Source organism: Ambystoma mexicanum, chromosome 6p (assembly GCF_040938575.1).
Source record: "Ambystoma mexicanum isolate Mex_15411 chromosome 6p, UKY_AmexF1_1, whole genome shotgun sequence".
Lineage (NCBI taxonomy): Eukaryota > Metazoa > Chordata > Amphibia > Caudata > Ambystomatidae > Ambystoma > Ambystoma mexicanum.
Genome location: NC_090935.1, coordinates 1,017,333,169 through 1,017,357,545, shown reverse-complemented (window position 1 = coordinate 1,017,357,545; position 24,377 = coordinate 1,017,333,169). Strand labels below are relative to the sequence as shown.

General features: G+C 43.4%; 1 protein-coding gene across 1 annotated transcript in view; it reads right to left on the bottom strand.

Annotated features, from left to right (window-relative positions):
- ADAMTS19 (ADAM metallopeptidase with thrombospondin type 1 motif 19) overlaps positions 1-24,377 on the bottom strand; it is a 2,156,963-nt gene that overhangs the window by 583,868 nt on the left and 1,548,718 nt on the right. Inside the window, exon 13 of the mRNA XM_069625625.1 lies at positions 12,656-12,822. Within this exon, the coding sequence (XP_069481726.1) occupies positions 12,656-12,822 (167 nt within the window). The remainder of the gene's footprint in view (positions 1-12,655; positions 12,823-24,377) is intronic.

The window sequence follows — 24,377 nt, the reverse complement described above, 5'->3', positions numbered from 1 at the left end:
GTACCTGAACCTGGATACAGACCCCACTAACCCAACCCTCAATCTTCTGCATACTTAAACCCACACAAAACCACACAACCATCTCTCTCCCAGCAATCCGCACACACTATACCACACCGCATCAACAACACATAAACTTCATCCACAGCACTCGAGGCCTTCATCCGATCTGATACTAGCACCAAAGCCCAGCACTCGGTGTATACCGAGCTGAAGCTGACAACAGCACACCACATCACCCACTCTCCTTCTCCCCTCCTCCCGACTAACCCTACCCCACCCTTCCTGTTTATAGATCCGCCAGAGCGCCTGGGGACCAATTCCGTTGGTGACGGTGCGCTATACAAGTACCGATAACACGATAACATAACGTCATTCAAGGCACATGTCTTTGCAGCACTGCCTTGTGCTGTTGGAAGTGGATCAAGTGCCCATCTCAGTCATGGAGTTTCGAATGTCCTGACAATGCAACCGAAATTATAACTGCAATAACAATATACCGTGGACCTGATTTACAAAAGTGTTTTTCAATGGAAACCCCCCCCATTAAAAAACAAGGAAAAAACCAGGCCCACAATTTTTCTACCACATTGTGATCCTCATGTAAGCCACGTACCGACAGGTGGTGGGCCTGCACAGGAATCCCAGAGTTTCTTGTCTGAGCTTGACATGTTCGCTTATATTTTGATGTTACTCGATTAACATTATTCTGGTCAAGGACCATAAAAGTAATATCAGAAAAGATTCAAAATTGCAAACAATCAAATTTATAATACAAATTATTATTGCACCCCATAATACGCAAAGCAGAACACTCACAGTATACAAAGGTGGCACAAATCAAGCACATTCATAAAAATTCATATACATTCATAGGAAACTCCCAAAACACAAACAAAGTGTATAATACAGCTGGTAATGTTGTACCCAAGTAAACTACAATTCCAGTAAAATAGCAGACTCATATGTGCAAAAAACAACTTCAATGGATGACACCCAATCTTACCACCGCTTTTATGAGGGATACAATATTTAGGCAATGCAGCACAACGTTCCCCCCATGCCCTAGGCAAATAAGTCACAACTGAGTGTATTGCCAAGTCATCATTTGAGTTTACACACAACGCCAGCACTTGCTTTGTAATTCTGACAGCTCTGCATCTAAATAACAACCTGAGCTACTTTCTCCTAATTACATGGTAGATAAGGCAGCATAGAAGGAAATGCATTACCTTTTCAATTTCATTCTCATATGAAGGGAATTTGTTAGAGACTTCCCAATTCCACTTGTGCAATAATTCTGCGAGCGGTACCGTGACCAAGCCAAGCTTAAGAAAGAACACCTTGGGACATTTTGGGGATGCAACATTCAAATTTCTAGCTTAGCCAGAGCTCTGCTTCAGCTCCCCGTATCTCCTCCCTCTCTCACTGCTCAAAATATCAGCAAGAAGTCTCCATCCCACATCATGCAAAAAGGGTTTCTTTAATCAGTGTTTTTAAGCTCCTGCAAATGAGCTGGGGCTCTAACCAGCACTCATTATCTCCTAACGAGGTTAAAGCTTCCTTTAGATGGTTCATTCAAGGCATGGATCGATCACCCTCCTGAGATGCGATATCTTCCATAGCCAATCTGTACTTGTTAGTCCAGGAGCAGACCAAACCCTAATCCAGTACACAAGAGGTATGGACTTTCCTAAAGGGCCAATCACCAGGACATCAACTTTTAAGTATACGGGAATAGTAGGAGTCCTTCTAGGGAGTCCCAACAGATTTTTCACAAATATATTTTCATTGATAATTAATTGGACGCAATTGGTTCATCCAAAAAGCTCTGCCCCATAGAGTGCTGCTTGTCTAGCCTGGGCAGAATAGGATTCCAGGGATACTTTCACAGTCCTGTTGCCATAACCATGGCAATCATCAAGTAACTTTGCAGGACCATTTACAATTTTCAGTGAACCGAACAGCCACGTAATCATACTCGTTAACTTGCTCAACACACTCCCCATTGAGTATCACATTTAATGTATTGATCCCTTTGGTTCCACTTTTCCTAAAAAAGACATATATATATATATATATATGTATATATATATATATATATATATATATATATATATATATATATATATATATATATTTATTTTTTTACATTTATAGGGAGTCCGTTTATATCCCAGAACACTTCAAATGCCAACAATATTTTTTACAAGCCAAATTAAGTCAATGCAGCTTCACCCGCAAACATTAAAATTGGGCAATTTTCCCCAGGTAAAACTGGCGCATCACAAAACAAGTTAATTAGTTTCGGAATTATTCTTTGAATAAAGGTTTAGGGTCCAAAACGCACCTAGGGCGTACTCCCATTTAAATTGTAATTCTCTTGCTGACCTTACCTACCATCAGCAATCCATCTAACTACGGCCTCATTCCCTGTATTTAGACTTTGGATTGCCCTAGGAAGAGCTGGCGGAATGGTCATATCTATTAGAGTTTTCCACGGCCCGACCTTGGCCCCTTGTCAAAATCCATTTTTTAAGTCAACAAATGTGACATATAGGGATTCATTATGAGTCTGCGGGTAACGGCACACTTGTCTTACTGTTACAGGCACCCGATATCCCAGTGTTACAGGGATAACATGGGTGCTGACAACGGCGGTAAACTCCCATTCCATGGAGTCCAAAAGGACTCCATGGGATGGGAACGACTGAAGCACCGGTTAATGGTGCTTAAGTGAATTCTCTGCTGGTAGGGGCCTGACCTCCGGGCAGGTTGGGCCTGCCAGTAGTTCACTGCCCCTACTGGCAGACTTGGAGTAAGTCGTTCTGGACGAAATGCTGGAGTCAGCAGTACAGGACGTTTTACCAGCATTTTCCTGGACTGACTTACTCGTAATGACCCCATAATCTCTTTTTCCTCAGAATTACATATTTGTCACACATTAGACCCAATCTAAGGCATTGATCAATGATGCTGTTATTGACCTAAAAAGCCAGCCTGTAGATGGTGTATGATATTATTGTCTATAATCCAGGTTTCCAGGTGAACCAGCAATGATTTAGCGAAAAACTCCCTTCCACCTGCATCGCGCAGGGATATTGGGCATGGGTCCTCTCTACCGCCCTTTTTGTACAACTGGACAATTTCAGCCTTGGTCCAGGTCTAAATAACAAGGTTTGCTAACAGGGCAGCATTAAAAAGTGTAATAAGAAAGTGGGCCCAAATCGCGGGCTCTGAGTTATAAAACTCTGTTGGTATCTTGTCTGGGCTGGGTGCTTTTTCAGTTTTTTTGCTTTTAAGAACAATGTAAACTTCATCATTTAATGTTACACTAAGAGGGACACTATCTTCTTCTTTGCAACCATAGTGGCAGGGTTTGTATCTGCAAAGACTCTAGATTCCGCATACAGTGATGAAAAGTGCAAACACCAGACTGATTCTGGAATGTTACATTGGATTTTCTTTTGGGCTTCCGTACTTCCCGTCCCTATGAGACTCCAAAATCTCTTTGAGTCTTTCTCTGAGATGTCTTTTAGGAGAGTATCCCATGTATCTCTATTATGCTCCTCCTTTTTCTCTTTTAACAGACTCTTGTAGAAGGAACAGGCTGTTATTACTGCATATGCCCCCCTTCAGATCCACTTTTTACGCTTTCAATACAATTTTATTACGGCCTCCTACAATCTTTATCAAACCAGGGGTTCTTTTTTGTTACATTCCAACGACTCAGTCTGGAATTAGCCACAAACAATGGTCTTAATGCACCCACAAGCATTGAGTGTAGCGATTATACATAGAGTGGTGAGCCACCATCATCTCGCAAAACATTGTCCAATACCAGAAGAATAGATTCATAAATAACTGTATTGATTTTGACCCACTGCACAGTTGTTCCTGCATTTCCAAATAACCTTAATTCTACATTGCCTAGTGGTTCACTAGCCCCCATCAGCCCAAATACTTGTGGGGCCACACTCAACGCCAATGGCCGGTGGTCACTTTCCATCCTTTCAGGTACTGCAAACTCCATAATCTGGGCCCACGTTTCCAAATTTACCAAGATGTAATCTATGAGCGAAGCCCGAGGCCCATTCACGAACCTGTGTTTTGCTAGTGAGCCCTCAACACACCTCCCATTGCATACCTCCATGCTCCAGAGCATAAGAAGTCTTATAAGTGCAATGGCATTCTTCGTGGGATGCCTGGGAGATGCGGCCCAAAGGTTTTCCCAGTTCCAGAATCTGTCCTCATCTTCACATATACCATTAGTTAATTACAGAGGCTTGTTTTGGAGATTAAAGTCCCCCATGAGATTGTCCCTCTCCTTAAGAAGGTCAAACAGCAGAATTTCTCCATCTTGACCAGGTTTGTTGTACACATTTATATAGAGTACTTTAGATCCATCCCTTGTGTTTAAATGGAGCTCCAATAGCTTACTTACAAACATTATAAATCTGTGTTACTTTAATATCCAGAGATGCTTTCACCCATATTAAAAGTCCCCCATTTGATCTCCCCTGTCTGCCCTTTACTGCTGGGATCTCAAAGGTGGTATAACCCTGTAGGTGAACTGGATTAACGCCAGTCTCTGCCCCTCCCCCTTGATCAAATGGATTTACTTGGACATTAAGCAGTAGGTGTATACTCGGGTGCTTATCGTGAAAGTCTTCCACCATTTTCTTCTACTGGTTTACAGTAGCTTGAGCTGATAGATCGCTTTGCTAAGGCTTTTTAGTTCACCCAAAATACCAACAGTATTGGGCACTTCTGGGCAGGTGCCTTTCATGCGCATTTTAGCCCTTTTTTAGTTGTTATCGCCCTGGACTTGCCCAGCATGAGATTTGTAATATTGGTGGGGGCTACTTTCTTAAAAAGTGGTTCCAAGCCCTGCCTAGGTTCTGTCTCCGCTGGCCTGGCTATTCGATTGGAGAGCTGCCCTTAGGGTTCTGTTCTGATCCCAGATCCACTAGTAGCGAGAACCTGCTTGAAGTTGGCATAGAGGGTGAAATCACCACTTTATTGGCAATCAATGTTTCAAGATCAATCAAATGATTGCTGGGTGAGGGTGCTTCCAAAAGGGCACTCCCAATCCCAACTTTCACACAGTGCTCAATGACACACGGCATGCTGCTCGTACCCAAATGTACTGTCGCCAAAGGTAAGAGGTCATTTTTGCCCCTCTCTTGATCTACCCTTTTGTTTGCCACAAAAACATTGAGGGATTCTTTTAGTTTAGTTTAGTTTGTTTATTTGTATAGCGCGGTCCAACCCCCAGGTAACTGGGCGCTTTTCTTAGAGAAAACAAAGGTTACAGAAGGTTGCACATACAGTGTACAGAATGAAGATGATATGGTACAATCGATAAGGTATGGGACCAGGTTACAGCGTGGTCCGTATCGTAGGTACACAATGAAGAAACAGTGATATATGTGGACGAGTGGCCTACCACTGTCTGTAAAGTTAGGCATACATTAGCTACAGTGATGCATGTGGTCCGGTGGCGTGCCTAGTGGCATACCATAGGTTCCGGATACAATAGTTACCGGGAGGACAATTGCAGGGATAGCTAGGTGGCAGTAAATGGTCTACTGCTGCCTTGTATTAAGTTCCTTTACCTTAGCTCTAAAGGACCAGAACGAGGTGTCAGCCCTGATTGTCATTGGGAGTGCATTCCAGCATTTAGCTGCAAGCACAGGGAAACGTGCTCCTCCAGCAGTTTTCATGTTGAACCTAGGGATGTTGAGTTGGTGTAGGTATGCAGATCTAGTTGGTCTGGTAGAGATTTGTCTGAAGAATGTGTCTGATAACTAGCGTGGGGCTGTCAAATAGAGGCGTTTATGTGTGATGATTTTTTTTTTTTTTTTAAATAGCCCACCTGATTTTCCTCTGGCAAAGCTATCATTCCCCCTTGGTTTTACCATTTCGGGGGCGTCCTCAACTATACCAAAACGATGTATCTCTGAATCTGTAATAATACAATTCGATTTCACAGATTTCTTTGCAGAGGTTTTACCCCCCCCCCCCCCACGTTCAATAACAATTAGGAGGTTGTTTATTTCAGCGATTAGACCATTGACCTCATTGAAAGTTGGAACATTTTATAAACCTTTTTACGGCCTCTATCCGGGAGCACTTCTATAGTTGCATTCCTTTTTGACATAATGGAGCTAATATTCATTAATAACTTGCATACAATTTAAAATAGTTTTCCAAGTACAAATATAAATTAAGCTAAACTTTAGTAAAACAGAATACAAAAAACAATACACATACAATTAAGCAACAGGTTTGAAGAAAAATTAATTCTCAGTTGAACCACAGTTGTAGCATCAATTGCAGTTCTGTTGTTGCACCTGGATTGGTATATTAAAAGGATATCACAGTTATACCTAATACAAAGTGCAAAATTCTAATATGAAAAGTGCAAAGTGCAAGTACACTAATGTATACTGATGTGCAAAATCTGCAAATTGTTCAGATTGGACAATTGGACAGATTGGGCAAATTTAACGGTTGTAAAGTGCAATTTGTGCAGAAAAAGCCACAAGGTTAAAAAAAAAAGTGTTCGTAAGCAATTCTCTGTCTCTGACTCCACCGTGGCACTGGGCTTGGATCAGTCTTACACGGGTTGCTACAGTTCAGTGCATTACAGTAATATAACACAGACTCCAAACAGATAATAAACACATTATTTTTGCTCAGATCGACTAACCATTAAATTGTCCCAACGTGGCTAAGGTCTCATGATGCCTCGTGCATTTTAGCTGGACGAAAAAGATCAACCAGCTGCTTCCTCAAGTGGCTTAAGTGGCTGGAGCCAGCTGTAGCATGCTATTGTCTATGCCCTGATCTCCAACTGAGCTTTATCAAAACAAAACAAAACAAATGACTCATGGGTTAATCACTGTCTTTTTTGGTCTTTTTGGTATATTGAGCACAGGACACGGAATATCCTCCAGCATCGAACAGCAGGGAACAGCAGCACCCTTTGTCATGGCAGGCTTTACCTCAAAGATGAACTACTCAGGGTTTCAAACCTCTCCACTCCCACTTCCTACTCAGCTCTCAGGGGGCAGAGACTATCACCGGCACCAAATGAATGAGAACGGCAACAGCAGGGAATAGCACCCTTTGCCATGGCAAGCTTATATTTCGACATCTCCTTGGATACCCACAATGAGGTCACTTAACTTCAGATATTGCCTACCATCAACTCATCCAGCCAGTCTCTGAATGGGAAAAGCCTCTGTGGCCGCAACAGCAGTGAATCTGGCTGCCATTACTTTCTCTGTGGTGTGACAATGTACCATGTGGTTTGCTCACCATCAGAGGTGGCCACCAGCACAGACTCTAAGCGTCACCACTGGATTAAAATGCTACTTATTTCCTCCCCAGGAAGTAGGAGGACATAGACACACTGCTAAAGTGTGGAACTGAAGCCGGGTGGAGAGTCGAGACTTGCAAGTGACATCTAAGACTCAAGCCTTTGTGTTTCTGGGTGTCGCTCTGTCCATTAGAGGAAATTGAAAAATTATGCTGAGAGAGGATGGATGGGTGTACGAAGCAGGGGGAATCCAGCAAGGTTCTGTCATAGAGGAAAGGAAAGTATGAGTGTAGCAGTGATTAAGGTGGAATAAAGTGCCTAGCAGAGACAGATACATGGGAGTAGGAGAGGAGGTGACTTGAAATAGGTTTTCATGTCCGGTTCTCCCTTTGAAGATCAATTCTACCCCAAGCCCACAACTGAAACCACAAATTGCCTCCTATTTCAACCAAATGCCTATGCCACTGTCTTTTCACACCCAGTTAGTACGGAAGCGTGCAAATAAAGGTCTCGGTTGGGGGTGGGGAATATTCTCTCAGCAAAAATTCTTAAACATTCTATGAATGGCTTATCCCTAAAGGGCCTCCCCTTTGCTCTCTTTCCTTTCTAAAATGCCATAACAACCCTTCTAAATTGCATTTATAATCAAAATACTGGTTTTGTAGTTCTGCTATGAGCCCTAGATGAATACAGGATCCATCTCTTTAACAAATGTTGGGGGAAGAGGCAAGCATGGCATCACAAAATAACCTACAAACAGATGAGATTAAAAAGCAGAGAACGGTGCAGCAAAACAAATACATCTCTCTTAACCAGCACTCTATGGTTTAGAATGGAACACATTTGTAGTAAGATCTTCACTGCCAAGGATTCTTAGAATGTTAATAGCATCATTGCATTCCCCAACTTAGCAATAAGTAAAGACCAAGCAAACTCAAGCTGCCAGAGCTGACACAAAGTGGTCTCCTAGAATACCATAGAGCATCCCCCTAAGTACCTTCTCAAGCCAAATGAGAACCCCATAGTTTAAGGCTGATCAACAGACTTTTTAAGGCCATCAAAACTACCAAGGCATCAAATGTCCTAAAGATATGTTTGCCCAATGCAAACTAAATGCTTTAATGGCGTTCCTAAAAACGCCCTACCAACAATGTTGACACTTCTGTTTGTTCAAGTTCTGATTGGCCTCCACTTCCTGAACCTTCCCTATTCAAGAACCGTAATGCCCACATGGCTCATTACGTGGTGCTGTTGGATACCTTGCTTCTCCAGGAAATGGAATGGTTGTAGTGCCTACCACATCACATTCCTTTATTGCATGTTTACTCCATGTTTTATTCTACCCATATGCCATACCTCCTTCTATAGGACTTGCAGACTGTTAGGCACAAATATGTGCAGTACCCTTTGGGAACATCACACACAATTAGGACTACAAGTGACAGTACAAATTCACCTTTGGTACAAGCCTGTATTACACAGTAAAGTGGTAGCGATGGCTGGGCAGCCAGACTTTTCTCGAGAGTAATGTGAGCAGCATCAATAGTTACACAAAGGGCAGCAATTACTATGATTCAAACAAACACTGACTCAAGGTTTCTGAGTAAAAGAATATACATTTATTTACACATCAGTTATTAAACAATTCACTATTATCAAGCAGTTAAAAAATCACGATTCTAATACACTACACCGCACCCAATAGATTCTGGAAAAGTTAGGCTCAAAATGAAGTGTGAGCAAAATGGCACGCCAGCAATTTAAAAGGGAGGGAAAGACAAAGTTAGACAGAAATTGAGCAGCACCAACAAGTAAGTAAGCAGGGTAATCTGGAAAAAGGAACTACAGTGAGGTAATCAAATTAAAGGGGCCTGCCCAAAGTCAATGGACCAAAGTGTTTGCAGAGGATCACACAGTTCAGAGTAGTTTGCGGTTAAGTCTTTGCCAAGAGTTCAGAACGAAGTTGGTTGGACAAAAAGTTACTTTAAAGAATGGAGAAGGACAAGCCCTCGGATTAGCGAATGATTTCACACACTTTCACCGCGGCTGGACGAAACAAATAACCAGGTTAGCACAGTACCTTTAGAGTAGAAGAATGCTGTAGCTGCGGCAGACATTCCTGGCAGGTCCTGCAGTCTCACGCTTCCTGAAGCAACTGTCGGACTGACAAGAAGGAGTAAGACTGGAGGGTCCTGCACTGCCCAGGGAAGTAACCAGCAACGGAACAAAGCGACGAATAAAAGTTGCGCTCCTTAAAACGCAAGCAGGGTCCATTCTTCCTGGCTATCCGGTTCATTGTAGCTCTGTACAGCAATTTCGACCGGAGAAGGGAGGCCTGGCGAACAGTTTGGGGAACTGGTTGTTCCCACCAGCTCAAGGGGAGAAGATTCCTTGCAGATCTTCCCTCTCGTCAAAGTTTGGAAAGTCGGACCCACAGCAGGGCTTCACCGGGAGGTTCAGTCATGGTAGAGGTCCTCTTCTGTCAGCTTCTCATTGGCTCTCTCGATCCAGTGGCGCTGCTGCCTTTCCAGCCCCAGAGACCTGCTTTTTATGCAGTTTTCTCCCATTCACACAGTCTGGCTGTCAATCACACAGCAGGGTGGCTGTCCCGGTGGGACAGTCACCACAGCCAATCATATCAAAGTGTGACATGGGCCTCCAAGGAGACCCTGTACAGGGAGTCCTAAACCCCTCCCTCACATCCGGTCCCCCTTAGACATACAGGTGCCTAAGGAGGGCTTCTGTGCAGAAGCCTGCGAAAGGACGGCGAACAAAGGAACCAAACCTGGTTTGGCGCGCAGAGTAAAACACGAGAAAGACTTTTACAAAAACAAATGGCCAATAAACCCAGCCGGAACCTTATAAAAATGTATATGGTCCAGCGGGTTTAAGTTCGAGACTACCAAGATAGCCTAAAACAATACCAGGGCTATTTGAGATAACCGCGGTAGGAAAAATACGGTAGTTACCACTGCCACCAGCCAAGTCTTAATGAAAAGGGAGCAAAACAATGTTCGAAGAGACACAGACAAAAAGGGATACGTATTAACCCTTCCCAGAACTCTATGTAAAATAGTTTGTAATGTCTGTGAGTTTTAAAAGAGACTAATAAACTCAATGGCAACTTTACATGCTCTGAGAAACATTAGTCAGTCCCGGAAAATGGAGTCGGAGTTGGGAAGTCTAAAATACAACCCTGTGTCACTGCACTGAAGGTGTAACACACAGTAAAAAGATGATGCCTATGGAGTAGGTGAGGCTCCACAGTCTATGAACACAAGAAAATGTAAAACACACAGCAAAACACATCTAAGAATGAGAAAAAAGGCTCACACTTTTACCAGGTGAAAAAAATAAATCCTAGAAATCCAGCAAAGCTGCTGAGGGACTCAGTAGGTAAGGGAAATTAGCCTGGAGAATTCTCCCTAACACAGACAACATATTTTTGTTCTTTACCAATCTTCCACCTCCTACCATCTAATATGAGTTCAACAGCTTTTAAGTACTCATTTATGTACACCGTTAATGAACATATGCAGGGGTGGAGGGCTGAAATTCATTTGGCGGCATGTACAACATGTGACCTACAACATCATGTGGTTAGTTGGAATAGTTAGGGTATTACGCTATTCCTGTGGTGTATGTTGTCATTTCGGAATTGCCTTTCGTGCGTAGGCTGTGTGTTACAAGGGCACCATATAACTGCCGACACTTTCCTAACATTTATGGAAGGGTGTGTACCTGACAACCCTGGATAACAGCAACGCACGCACATTACACATCCAAATCAAGTTAAGAACAGTGTTGCACTAGTTGGCATGCAACATCTGGAGCCCGTGTTCATATTGCCATCGTAATCGAGGTGCAGCACAGATATCCCGAATTTGCTGAATATTCCATTCACACTACTCATCTAAATTGCCATCCCTGTGGTAAGATCATGGTGCGCTTTAAAGTACCAGACAAGGCGGCACAATTTACCATAAATGATTGCAATACTTGTGAGAAACTGCATGTTATTTTATTTATTTTTTTAAAATATCAGATTCTTGCACTACGAAATTAAGAAATGTATACGCAGGTTCTATAAAGGATCACATCATTGCAGAACTTCCCAAGTATAGTTTATCAGAGTTTTCCGAAACTGTGGCGAAAAAGTGGGTTAACTAATGATATGAATTCTTGCCATCAATATAATAGAATAAATGCTGATGAGATGTTCCATGCTACAAAAACAGTCGAGCAAGAATTCAAATCTTCCAGCATCAAACAGAAACAAATGAGCAAGAAACATATCAGGATACTTGCCGACCTGTGTAAGATCTGCTGTTCTAACAATGTGTAAAGAATCTTTCTTTATGTTATGGAATATGTATTATGTACTGTCACACTATAGTAAGCATGGGATTACAGGGCAGTGTATTCACACGACACAGACTAGGATAGGAAATGAACTGTGCTCAGTTTTGATTTTTTTGACATTTTCTTGTTCTTGTTTTGATCAAATATTTAAGTACACAAACATAACTGCAAACATTTAAATATAACAACACAAACAGGAATAAAAGAGAAATTAATTTTAAAAAGTCAACGGCCCTCATTAGGACCCTGGCGTTAAGGGGTTAACGGCGCCGTAAAAGGCTACGGCGCTGTTAACCCCTTAATGCCTTACTATGAGGTCCCTTTGTGACTCCCGACCTGAACGGCTGGTCTGGACCAGCCGTTAAAGTAGGGACCCGCAAAGGGACGTTGATGGCAATTATGGTACCGCAATTTGCGGTACCGTAATTGCTGCCTTCCCCATTCCCATTGAGCCCTATGGGGCAAAAATGGGAATGGGGAAGGGCCATGGTGAAAGGGGGAATTACCGCCCCGCCAACCTTGGAATGGGGTGGTAATTCCCCCTTTCTCCATGTCGGACTCCAGCATGGACCATGGTGCTAATAGCACCATGGTTTAGCGCCGGAGTCCTAATGAGGGCCAACATGTTAACAAATGAGTTAAACTATATATAATAGTAGACATTAAAATAAAAATCAATTAACAGAGATATGTATGAATAAAAGAAACTATGGGGAAACAATACATACAACAATGGGTTCCTGAAGTAGAGTTTATAGAACAGTGTTGGTGCAACAAGGCCACACATTAAAGAGTTCCACTCGTATGTCGCTACACGCATCACTTCATGCTTAAAAACGCATCAATTAATACATTAGCAAGCCAACAACCCAATCAATGAGGAAGAGAATAAAAGCAATATTACAGAACAAAAGAAAACCATGCTTTGCGTTTGTTAAAGTGACATTTTAGCAACTCAGCTCTTACCTTCATCCACAATAGCTTTCCACTGCATCATGTGCTTCTGGTAGGGTGGTCTGAAGCTAAATATCTGGCACTGCCAGTCCCGGAAATCAGGCGTCCCGGCAGGACATGGCGCATTCTCACAAACTCGGTGCTGTTTTCTAGGACAATCTCTTTCTTCAGGAGCAATACTGCAGAAGAGAAAACAAAAGTGTGTGAGTATTTGCGGTGTATAGCTCCTATCTATGTTACATTCCTCATCTGGTTATTTTATATGGTGCCTACAAACTTAGCATCACAGAGCATTTGAGGGCTTTCAAGACAGCGTTTATTGTTGAATGATCATATCGAGCTTGAGGGGCTGTCACAACTGATGTTATAAAGTCGAGATATTAACCCTAAGACCATATCTCCTCATGCCACTTCTAAGAAATGGCCTGTGATAGATCTTTGAACAGATGTGCATGGGCATAGAGACCACAGAGAGCAGCACAAGCACCATCTTAAATGGGCAAAGATAATCGACTTATCTAAATATGGAATCAATCTGATATTTTGCGAAAAGAAAGGTAAGACCGATTGGGCCGTTCTGCACAAAACAAGAATGACAAAATAGTGCAACATTGGCAGTCCATATGGCGTTTAAACATATACAACTGTCTGTAATGCCAAAAGGCGTACTCCCTAGTCCAGCACCTTCAGAATTCTGCTTTTCACACAATTTATCAGATCACTGGCTTTACTCATTTATCATCAAAAGCAAAAGGTTTCATGTAGAGAGTTGTTGCTCAATTCAACCATCACACTCCCCTACTTTGTGTATCTAAACTCTTTCCCCTTTGGAGATGCACTTCTCTGCTGCATAGTCATGGTCTACAGCAGGAATGTTACGCATCCGAGCTGACCAAAAACCCAAGATTGGCAACCTGTGAGGAAAGCTTGAACCCACCCCTGTGGATGCGGGCAGGTATCCAGGGCCAGCTTTCCTCAAGAGGCTCTCTCCCCCAGGAACACCCACAATGCTCTCTCCCCCAGCAACACCCACAACAACTTCTGCTTGAACAGGTTGCACCTGGCAGCCCCTTCAATACTACATAGAAACAAGAGTGCCGCACACCACCTAACCAATAAGAGTGGAGCTTGGTTAACCACATGGGGGACTTGTCCCCCAATGCCTCATCAGATCACGGTTATTCTCCTTGAAGATGCTAATCTGGCAGTAACTTTGAGGCCTCTAGCCCACGCTGCCACAGATAGAAAGGTTAGATCTCTGCATTCAAGGGGAATTGATTGGATTATTTAAGAGAGAGGAGGAGAGGCAATTAAGTCAATGCCACAAGGATCCCCTTATTAGGTGCTCAGGGGAGACGTTTGCTTTGCAGTAGCCACACTGGCCTTATAATGAATGGGGTCTGACTGGGGTCCCATTGTATGTGTATGAATGAGACTGAAGACTCTCCTTCATTGGTGAATAAGTCGGCTCTTTGTTGAGCGGCTAAGAGTGTAGAATCAAGGCGACATATTCAGGAAAAGAGGAACATCATGGTACATGTTAGGATGAAAGAAGAGGGAGGGTTTTTGTACTGTATGGACCATCAGGAATCCCAGGATTGAGATTTCTCGTATTCATGTTGTGTGTTAGGTTTCTTTAGTCCTGCGCTATCCTGGACTATCTTTCTTCCATGGACAATTTTTATAGGCTTTCCTGTGCAGCTTGTTTATCAGTTTAGCTTAGGTTTCTTGCTCATTGAACTGATCTAAAGCATGTTCTGCCAAGAGATCTCCATTACCATAGCCTTATACACGGAGGGAGGCATCATTATCACGGGATAATGTCCAGCAAAGCACGTTATTGCCCGAGGCCAAGTCCAGGTCCATACTTTGAGGAAGGGTCATTATCCCAAGCAATAATTACACCTACCGAGGTCTATAAGGGTATTATTTGCAAATCACATTTTGGAGGTGTGGTGGTTATTTGTTATTGTTAGTTTAATAATGTGAAAGTAAATAAGCAAACTTAGTAAATTGAAAGTGGTTTTATTTTGTGATATTTAAAAAACGAGTTTGTCTTCATAGATTAAGCATTTCAATTGCAAACGTGGCTAAACTGGAAGAGGATTTAACATGATAAGACACTACGGGTTGTGAAAAAGTAATCAGTTTCTCTAAAGAAAGTGAAAACCATTTGCATATTTTAGCATTTTCTTTTGGGTGTGAAATAGGAGGTTGCAGCGAAAACACTGGTCCTCCTCGAGAGGAAGTGGGTTGATGAAAGACATTTTGCATAAAAATGGATACATTTTTTCCCTGTCCGCTTTTGACTGCACGCTGAGCGTTCTGATTGACTGAGAGGCGGTCAATAACAATCCCGATGTGCTAATACCCGTTCCTTCATCAGTTCATCCCATGGTCTTGGTTGTGACCGATCCTGCCACAATACATACAATCCCAAGATGACCTAAGTACATGGCCTATCAGACCACCAGATCAACAGGGAGTACTGGATAGAATGTTTTTTCTTTTTTGTTAGGTTTGCTTTGGCATGCATCCATTGGTCAATTGCTGGTCAAGGTTTACAGGGCAAAGGCAGTGGCTACATCACTATAGGGAGTGAGATGTGGGGTTTGCTGACCTGTAACTATGCCAGAGCCTAGAACATTATCCAGGAACACCCATCATCCCTCTACTCTATGATAGGTACAGATCCAATGCCTCTCCCATGGGATTCCTCTGAAACCACTATCATATTGTTACTCTGGTGCAATATTTGATATGGTTTGTCTGTAGATGTCTAGTAGCCAGTCTGTCAGGGTCCGACAGGTACCTAAGTCCCATAGTGTGTAAGGCACACAGAGACCTCCCACATTGGGGACAATCATAAGGAAAACTCTAACGTACACACACATAATTCTGTGTCCACTTTGCAGGACACAGGATCATACAGCAACCAGGACTGGGCATACAAGGGAATCTGTACCACATTACCCAGCAGTATATCATTCAAGAACTATTAAAGGAGTGGCCATCTTAGTGTCTTCGGTACAGTCACCCAGGACGTCACCAAAGGGCATGGAAAGCCGTGCTTGCGATTGACCTTTCAACAAGGAGCTCTGCAGGATCAGGACACGAGCAAGAGACCATGCCCCACCTGATACCTCACCGGCCACTCGCAACACTGAGAAAAATACTGGCAGTCGAGGGGGGGGGTTCTGAGGTATGGAACAGACTCAGCAAGACCCTGCAAGGCTCTGAGTAGTAGTGAGCTGATTGACACGCTGCATGCAAACTGCGTGCACTGTCTGATTGACAATCTCCTTTAGGAAAGAGCAGAGAGGCACGCGGTACGAACCGCACCTGCACTGTTTGATTGGCAAGCTCCTTTAGGGAGCAGATTGACATGCAGAATGAACTGCGCCTGCACAGTTTGACTGGCAAACAACCTGTGATTAATGTTTATGTCTAACACACCATGACACATAAGTGTGCATTTGATAAGGGCTATGCAGTAATAGCCTCTCCCTTTGCAGAATGGCAGGAGGACGTGTCACGCAACATGCCAGGGGAAGGTCTTGCTTCGCATCTAAGGACCAAAGGAGTTAGAACAAGCTCATAGTTAGTTTTGCACCCTGTATTAATGCATAATAATAATGCACCACATAATGCTATGGAATGAGGGTTCAGCATGGATGTGTGTTGATATGATGTTTCTATCCAGGAACCAGGAACCAGTATTATTCATATATGTTCTATGTATACAAGGAAGCAATGTCTGGCTGAAGTAGTCGAGTAAGATTTAACCTTTAATTCCCCTACCTATCACCTTTTCTACCCTGGTCCTTTTCCGTTGACTCTGCAACCCCCAACCCATCCAACCAACGACACCCTAATGCTTTTTACCCTGTGGGGTTGTGATGTCCTGTGTTACTAATAAGTGAAGGCCCCAAGATCCTAGAGGGAGCATCTGGTTTGTGTTACGTCTGCGCAGAGCTGGAAGATCGTGGGAGGTACTTGACCTGTCCGAGTCAGATGTCAGGGCTACTGTTCTTCAGGGGGTGAACTGACTGGGCTGTCCCTGCTGGATTGGATTACTCGCCCGAGTACCTTCTCGATCGGTACATTTAACTACCTCTCTAGCATATAGTATGGGATCTGTCTTGATACAACAGATGAGGTTTCTTCTCATTTGTGTATGGTGTCCTCCAGGGACGTCATTTAGGGGTCACCAGAGGTCGCAACTGCGACCTCTGAGGTCTCCCTTGCGGCCTCTGTAAAAAAATAAATTAAAAAAAAAATCTTGTTTTTTCTTTCGTTTTTTGTAATGCAAGCTCCTGGAGTGGCTGGCTTTCTTGTTCAGGCCCTTTAGCTTTAACAAATAAAAAATAAGAACAGGAGTGCCACAAGTCTAACACTTTCAGCACTGACCCTAAATAAGAAAGAATAGGAATACCAAATAATGTGTCTTTCTGGAATTCTAAACAATAATTGCTAGATTCACTAAAGGTTTATTTCAGGCACACTTCGGGGGTGAGCCACTGATTTAGTCTGTTCTTAAACGCCTCAACTCAGCCTTTCATCCTTCTGAGGTCGATAAATGAGTACCGACACAGGTTAGATAATATCGGGTGTATAATTTTTCTATATAAAGCGCTTACGTGTAAGTGCATTATCATTTGGTCATGCACGTCTGCTTGCATTCACAGTAATTTCATAATATGGGCCTGTACACACTGATCTTAACACTACATATGGCGATCCATTCTTGCATGAAATGTACATCACATTATAGTGATATCGCAACCATATGTGATGTCACTTCCTTTTTTGTCAACAGGTGAAAGGTGTGTTCCATCGTCTCACGCGATATTACTTCCTGTGATGTCATCAGGGGGTCAAGGGTCGTGTGATGTCACTTCCGCTACCCCAGGCATTTTGGTGAAATGACGTCCCTGGTGTCCTCTCTACAAAAGAGAGCACGATAAAAGGCCTGACAAAACTTTCGATAAGATCAGAAAATACAATCCTGCAATTTGCTTCAACATACAATTGTCCAAGCAGTTTATAAGTTAATACATGAACATGGTGATGATAATAACACTTCTAAGTCATGATTTCCTTGCTGCCCCTAATGCGAGCTCTGCCCAGCAGACAAGATCAAATACCGAATGAATAAATTATGCAGAACTTTAATGTGCTTCATTAAAGGCCTGTGTCAGAAGTCTCTGCATTACAAAAATTGCCCTGAGTTAACTTACCATCGGCAGATATAAACACATCTGCACAATACTGTGTACGCCTCGAGCCCACTATCAACGGGACCACTATTGTCGTCTGCACATCTTAGTAAAGTGAAGAAAAAAAATTAAATGGAGGTTTCAGGGCATTTTCTGTCACATATGGAGTCCTACGGGTCATGGAATATGTTCTTCCACCTGTCAGTGGTGGTGAAGCTGGGATGTTGGCTAAAAGGTAAGCAGGTCAACAGTGTCTGAGCCCTGCAGCTGCAAAGCACGGTGAGGTATAACTCCAAATCGTTATAATGTTTAGACTGAAATGAGTGATCTGCCTAACTTGATATCTTCATACCAGAAGCAGGTTGTTTCAATAACACATCTTATGAAAAGAGTAAGATTCCACTTACTTTGAACAGGGATTAATGTGTCCAATTTCAAAAGAGGCAAAAGTAAAAACGTGGAGGCCAGTGTGATGCATTATTTAAAAGGTTTGGGGGGCGTTCAGTGATAAATTGGAGGGGGTCCCCCATAAATGCAAATGGGGGGGTGCTAGAAACAATTGCAAAATCTAATTTGAAAATGAGAAGACTCCTGATTCAGAGCAAAAACATGGATTTATGTTGCATACTTAAATAGAGAGATACCTACCAACTCCATAGTTTTCGTTTTTATCAGTTGTATAAATAATGAGCACAAGAAGAGAACAGTTTTAAAAAGTTTAAAAAACGTTTTACAATACCTGTACATAGATCAGGTTTGTCTTTATGTTTTGTGTTGTTTTCTTCTTTTTTATTAGTTGCAATGTACATGGTTTTAGAAAGTCTTCAAAAATAAAAATGTGTTTAGTTGCAAGAAAAACACCATGTGCAGAGAAACATTCAGTTTGTTCCCTAATTAACACGGACCTTAAATGGTCACTGCTAATTAGAAATGGTATATGTGTTGCTTGGCAAGGCACACATTCGAAGTTTTGCTGCTTCAAAGCATCAGGGATACCGATATTATACCATACAAAACTAGGCAAAGAGGGCGTATGCATACAACTCCAAACAGTTGTGAATGTATAGACCCCCCTGGTGTAGCTAACAGGCACATGGAGACATTGATCTTAAGAAGGTGGGGCTACACAGAGGGGAAATAGGCCCTTTGCTGATTCTTTGCTACACAAGTAAAAATGTTTTTATTGTGCTAACTTTACAATGATTACTAAGCATCGGTGAACAACCTAAGTGATGGTAAGAAAACCTTTTGCAGTCGCAAAGCGGGATGGTGTGTGACTAACAGACCTGGCGAGAGCCAGCTGGTGGCTGAGGATGTTGTTCGTCATGGCAGTAGGTAGAAGCCGCACTGTCACAGTGGAGGGCTTTCACTTAAGTGTTGGCAGCTTTTCAATTCATGGATTCCTTTCTCTGTGAATAGTTGGTGAGCATGGGTGATCGCGGCTACAATAGTTTACAACTTCTGACAGAAGAACTACAAATCAATGGAGTCATACAAGCTTTTGAGAACCAGCGTCCTTGGGTCGAAATCCAATGTATACATTGCTGGGTAATATTCCAAATCATGAACTCTTATTCCAGCATTTGTAGTTCATTGTTTGATGTACCTACTAATATAATGCCTACGGAAGCAGAAATCATTTTGAGTAAGTGTCACTCTGTATTGAGTTTGCACTCGTGTAAACAGTCAGGAGGTCATCGGAATAATGCACATTACAGATTCGTCTACATTGTTTTATATTTGTTGCATTGGCTATTTTAAAAATCCTCTGTTTATTCTGATTTCAGTCAAATGCTGGTGTATATAAGTTATCCTTTTTTTAAAAAAAAAACTTTCTTTTTTTTACAAAAACAAACAATAAAACCATGCACCGGTCACTTTGAACGTCCCCCCACCTCCTCATGCCCCATCCCGTCTCGCCCCGCCCCCATCATGGTTTCAGACTAGTGTTCAACACACAAGCCAGTGCTGTGTGTTTTCTGAATCATCGGCAGCATGCTGTGGTGAGGGCCTCAGGCTATGCACTCGGGACGATGACTGTGAGACTAAATTGTTGGTAGTTGAGATCAAGTAAGCTATATATGGACCCCAGATGTCCAGCGGACGTGCGTGTAACGGCAGTGTCTTGATGAAGTTAGTTTCAACATCTTGGCAGTACGTGATGTCTTTAAGCCAGCGTTGTAGGCTCGGTGGTGGTCCTCTTCCACAGTTGCACGCGACTCTCCTCCATGCTAAAATCAGTAGTAGGTCCGCTAGTTTCTGCACAGTTCTAGGCAGGTTTTTGGTCAGACCTAACATCGTTATTTTGGGGTCGGAGATCAGTGTTGTTCCGATTATTGCTGATGTTTTCTCCAACACTGTGTTCCAAAATGCAGCTATTGAAGGGCAGGACCACGCCAGGAGCAGGAAATCTGCTTCTGGGGATCCACATCTGCGGCTCACTGTCGATATTGTTTCTCTTCTAGCGTGGAGCTACGCTGGGGTGTGGTATACTTGATGGAGGTAGTTGAAGTGGATCTGCTTGTTTTTTTGTGTCAATTACCACTTTTTGAGTGAGGTTTAGTATATAGTTCTATTCTTCTTCTGCAATCGTGGTTCCCAATGATTTCTCTCATCTCCTTTTAGCGCTTGAGTTGGGCAGCTTCTGTTCGAACAGGAGGGACTTGTAGATGTTTGTTATCAGGTGGCCTTCCCCCGGAGCTTGTATCAAATTGTGTAGTAGTGGCCACACTGGTGGTTGATGTGTAAAGGTGGGAATACTAGCTTGTAGAATGTGTTGCAGCCTGAAGTAAATGAAGGTATCTAAAGCGTTGTCGCTTCTCATATCATGAGCTTGTTGTGGGGACAAAAACGTACTACCTGGGAAGAGGTCATTTATAGTATGTATCTGGAGTTTTTCTGTCCAGTGCTGAAAAACTTTTTCCGCGTTAATGGGGATTCCTGGAATGTGTTTGACCGGAAGGAGAGGGGAAAATCTGATTGTGATGTCACTTTTCTTAGCTATCTTTTTTTCCAGATTGTATATGTTGTAGAAACTATGTTCATCGACATCTGAGATGTTGGGAATTGGCCAAAAATGATGGCACACAGGAGGTGTGGCATCGCCAGAGCTCTTTCAATCTGAACGTGTGGTCTGACAAAGTGTGTAGCATACCAATGGCTGAAAAATTGAGCCTGAGCCGCCCAGTAGTACCGTTGCATATCTGGGAGGGCCAGTCCTCCCTGTTTTACCGGCAGAGTCAGTGTGGTGTACGCCACTCTCGCCACTTTGCCCGCCCATATCAGGTCAAGGATCATACTCTTTATGCGCTGTAGGAACCGTTTTGTCAGCAGCAAGGGGATATTTGAGAAAAGGTATAGCAGTTTCGGTAGGATTATCATCTTGACTATTGAAATTCTGCCCCAAAGTGTAAGGGGTAATGATTTTCCAACTTTTAACTTTAGTTTGGATAGTGTCTACTGTGTGTTCATAGTTGTCACATAGGATATCTTCTTTTACCCTGGACATGTAGATGCCTAGGTATCTAACTCGTGAGTATTGCCATTGTAGACCAAAGTCGTCAACAAATTCACTGGTGGAGGCCGTTAGCAGGAAGATTATGGATTTAGCATTATTGATTCTTAGCCCTGAGAGGTGACCACATTTTAGTACTGCTCGCATCACTGGGTTCAGGTTCTTATTGGCGTTCCGCAGGAATAGTGCAATGCCTTCGGCGTACAAAGATATTATCAAATTGTGTGGGCCCAAGGAAAGGCCTCTGTGGAGGTGGTGTAGTCAAAGGTCTGAAGCTAAGGGTTCCATTTCCAAGACGAACAGTAGTGCTGACAATGGGCAGCCTTGTCTAGTTCCTCTCTTTAGGTGTATGTCGGTTGAGCGGACATTTCCCAGCGTGATGTTGGACATTGGCTTTTTGTATAGGAGGGAGATTAATTGTATGAAGCGTTTACCCAAGCCCATGCGCTCCAGGACTGTAAAGAGGAAGGGCCATTTGATCTAGTCGAATGCTTTTTCAGCGTCCAATAGTACCGCTACTGCTTGGCACTCCGGATCTAGGGCTTCCATCACTCGAACATTCTCCTTATTCCAAACGAGGTGTTTCTGTCCGGGATGAAGCCAGCCTGATCTGCTAATACCATGGCGGGCATCAAAGGGAGTAGCCCTTTGGTCAGGATCTCTGCGAAGATTTTATTGTCTAAATTTAGTAGTGATATAGGTATGTAGGATCCACAGTTGTCTTTGGGTTTGCCAGGTTTATGCAGGAGGATTATTTTGACCATGTAGAGTGTTAGTGGTAGTTGGTCGTTGTCCAGGGCTTCGTCGTAGACCTGTAGTAGGAGTGGGGCTAGGAGATTCGCAAAATATTTATAGAAGTCGCCTGTCAGGCCATCTGGTACTCATGCCTTCGTATTAGGTAGTTCCTTGATAGCATCAAGTATTTCCTCTGTAGTGATGGGTGAGTTAAGCGGTACTCTGAGATCGGCGTCTGTCCAGTACAGTTCAACTGTGTCTAGGTAATGTGCCAATTCGACGGGGTCTGTGGTGTAGTTCGAATCGTATAGACCTTGGTAAAATTGGCGGAATGTCTCAACTATGTCCTCTGCAGAGTAGATGAGATTGCCAGCATGTTCAATAACCGATTCCACCAATGTGGGCTTCCTGTCCGCAGCTACAAGCCATGCTAGAAGTCCTCCAGGTTGTTGCCCCTCGCCGTACGGGCGGATCTTATGGTGGCTGGCTAGAAATTTTATTTCTCTTTCTGCGGCTGTTCTGAATGTATCCAATTCTTTCTTGAGTTCTACTAGGTTCTGCCGGTTATTGGCAGCTGAGAGTCAGCGTTCAAGTTCTTTGAGGTGGGACTCGCTGGTGTTTAACTCTCTCGTATTAGTTTGAGGATCCCGTTCTCTTTCGCCAGGCTGATTCCTCTGATGAAGCACTTTAGGGTTTCCCATAGTGTCCCTGCTGAGGTCATCGCCCCTTGGTTGATTTCGATGAAAGTCACTATTTCTGTTCGGAGTACTTCTGCAAAGACTGGGTCTTGTAATGCTCGGGGTTTAAACCTCCAGTGGGGTCTTGTGTTGCCCATTCGTGATGTGGTGCCTTCCAACATTACCGCTGAGTGGTCCGATAGGGATCTGGGTAGGATTCGGCAGTCACCCCACTGAAAGTGGCCATGTGAGGACACGAGGAGGTAATCGAGTCTTGAGCTGGTTTTGTGAACCCAGGAATAGAAGGTATATTCACAGGTGTCTGGGTGTTTGCATCTCCAGATGTCTTTAAGATTGTATGCTTTGCATATCTCCGTGCTTTGGAGGGGGGCGTCGCTGTATTATGAGACTTCTCTTTGATAGGATTGAGCAGTGTATTTACATCTCCGCCTCAGATGATTGTGGACCGCCTGTTTGTCTCCAGATGTGCCATCACCCACTCAAAGTTGTTGAGGCCATCAGTGTTTGGACAATAGGAGTTTACTAGGGTGATTTCCTCTCCGTTAATTGTTCCATGCACCAGAAGCAATCTGCCCTCCGTATCTTTTTTAGTCAGTATGAGTCTGAAGTTGGTTGTTTTATTGATTAGGATGGCTACCCCTCTGGCATATGAGGAGTATGGGGCAAAGTACCTATGGCAGCCCCATTCTCTGGCCCATAGATTTTTGGATGCTGGGCGCAAGTGTGTCTCTTGGATGAAGGCCATTTCTATTTTGTGCCGGCGTAGATACTGTGTTATTTTCCTTACTTTAGTTGGTTGATTGCCGCCTCTGATGTTCCACGTAGCTAGATTGAAGATGCTGGTCTTTTTCTCATTTGTTTAGCTGGGTTTTCTGAGGTGTGGCGTCGGCGGGGCACTTCGAGGCCGGACTTGGTGCAGCACGACCCTCTTGCGATCGGTGCATGTGTATGATAACAAACTCCATTCAATTTAGCAAACCCCAACTTGTTTGGGTTTCCCCCCAGCTTCTCACAAGCAACCCCTAACCTGCTCGTCATCTTTACCCATCCCGCTAACATTCAACTGGTGGACTTTAACTTTTGCTGTGCAAGGGGCGCTCGGAGCCTTCCAAGTCGTGTGGCCCTGGGGTAGGTTTTACCCAAGTCTTGTGTTCCGGTGGGATTGTCGCTGTCTATATGTCATTCCTTAGTTGGCTGTGACTGGTTATGGCAGGTTTCTCCAAGCCCTCTCTCTCTGTGGCAGCGCTAAGTTGTTGTTTGGTGGTCTGCAGCCGGCCTGATCTAGGTATGAGTTGGCTTCCTCGGGTGTCTGGAAGAATTGGGCCTTTCCGTTATGATGTATTCTAAGCCGGGCAGGAAAGAGCATCGAATAGGGTATCTGGTTGTCTCGAAGTCTATGTTTAGTGCTAGTGAAGGATCTCCTTTGTGCATGCACGGCTGGTGAAAAGTCTGGGTAGAAATGGATGGTGTCGCCGTCGTGTTGTATCTCGCATTTTTCTCTCGCCAGTCGTAGGATCGTCTTTGTAGTTGAGTTTTTTTGCAATAAATCAGCGCGGCGTAGCCCCTGT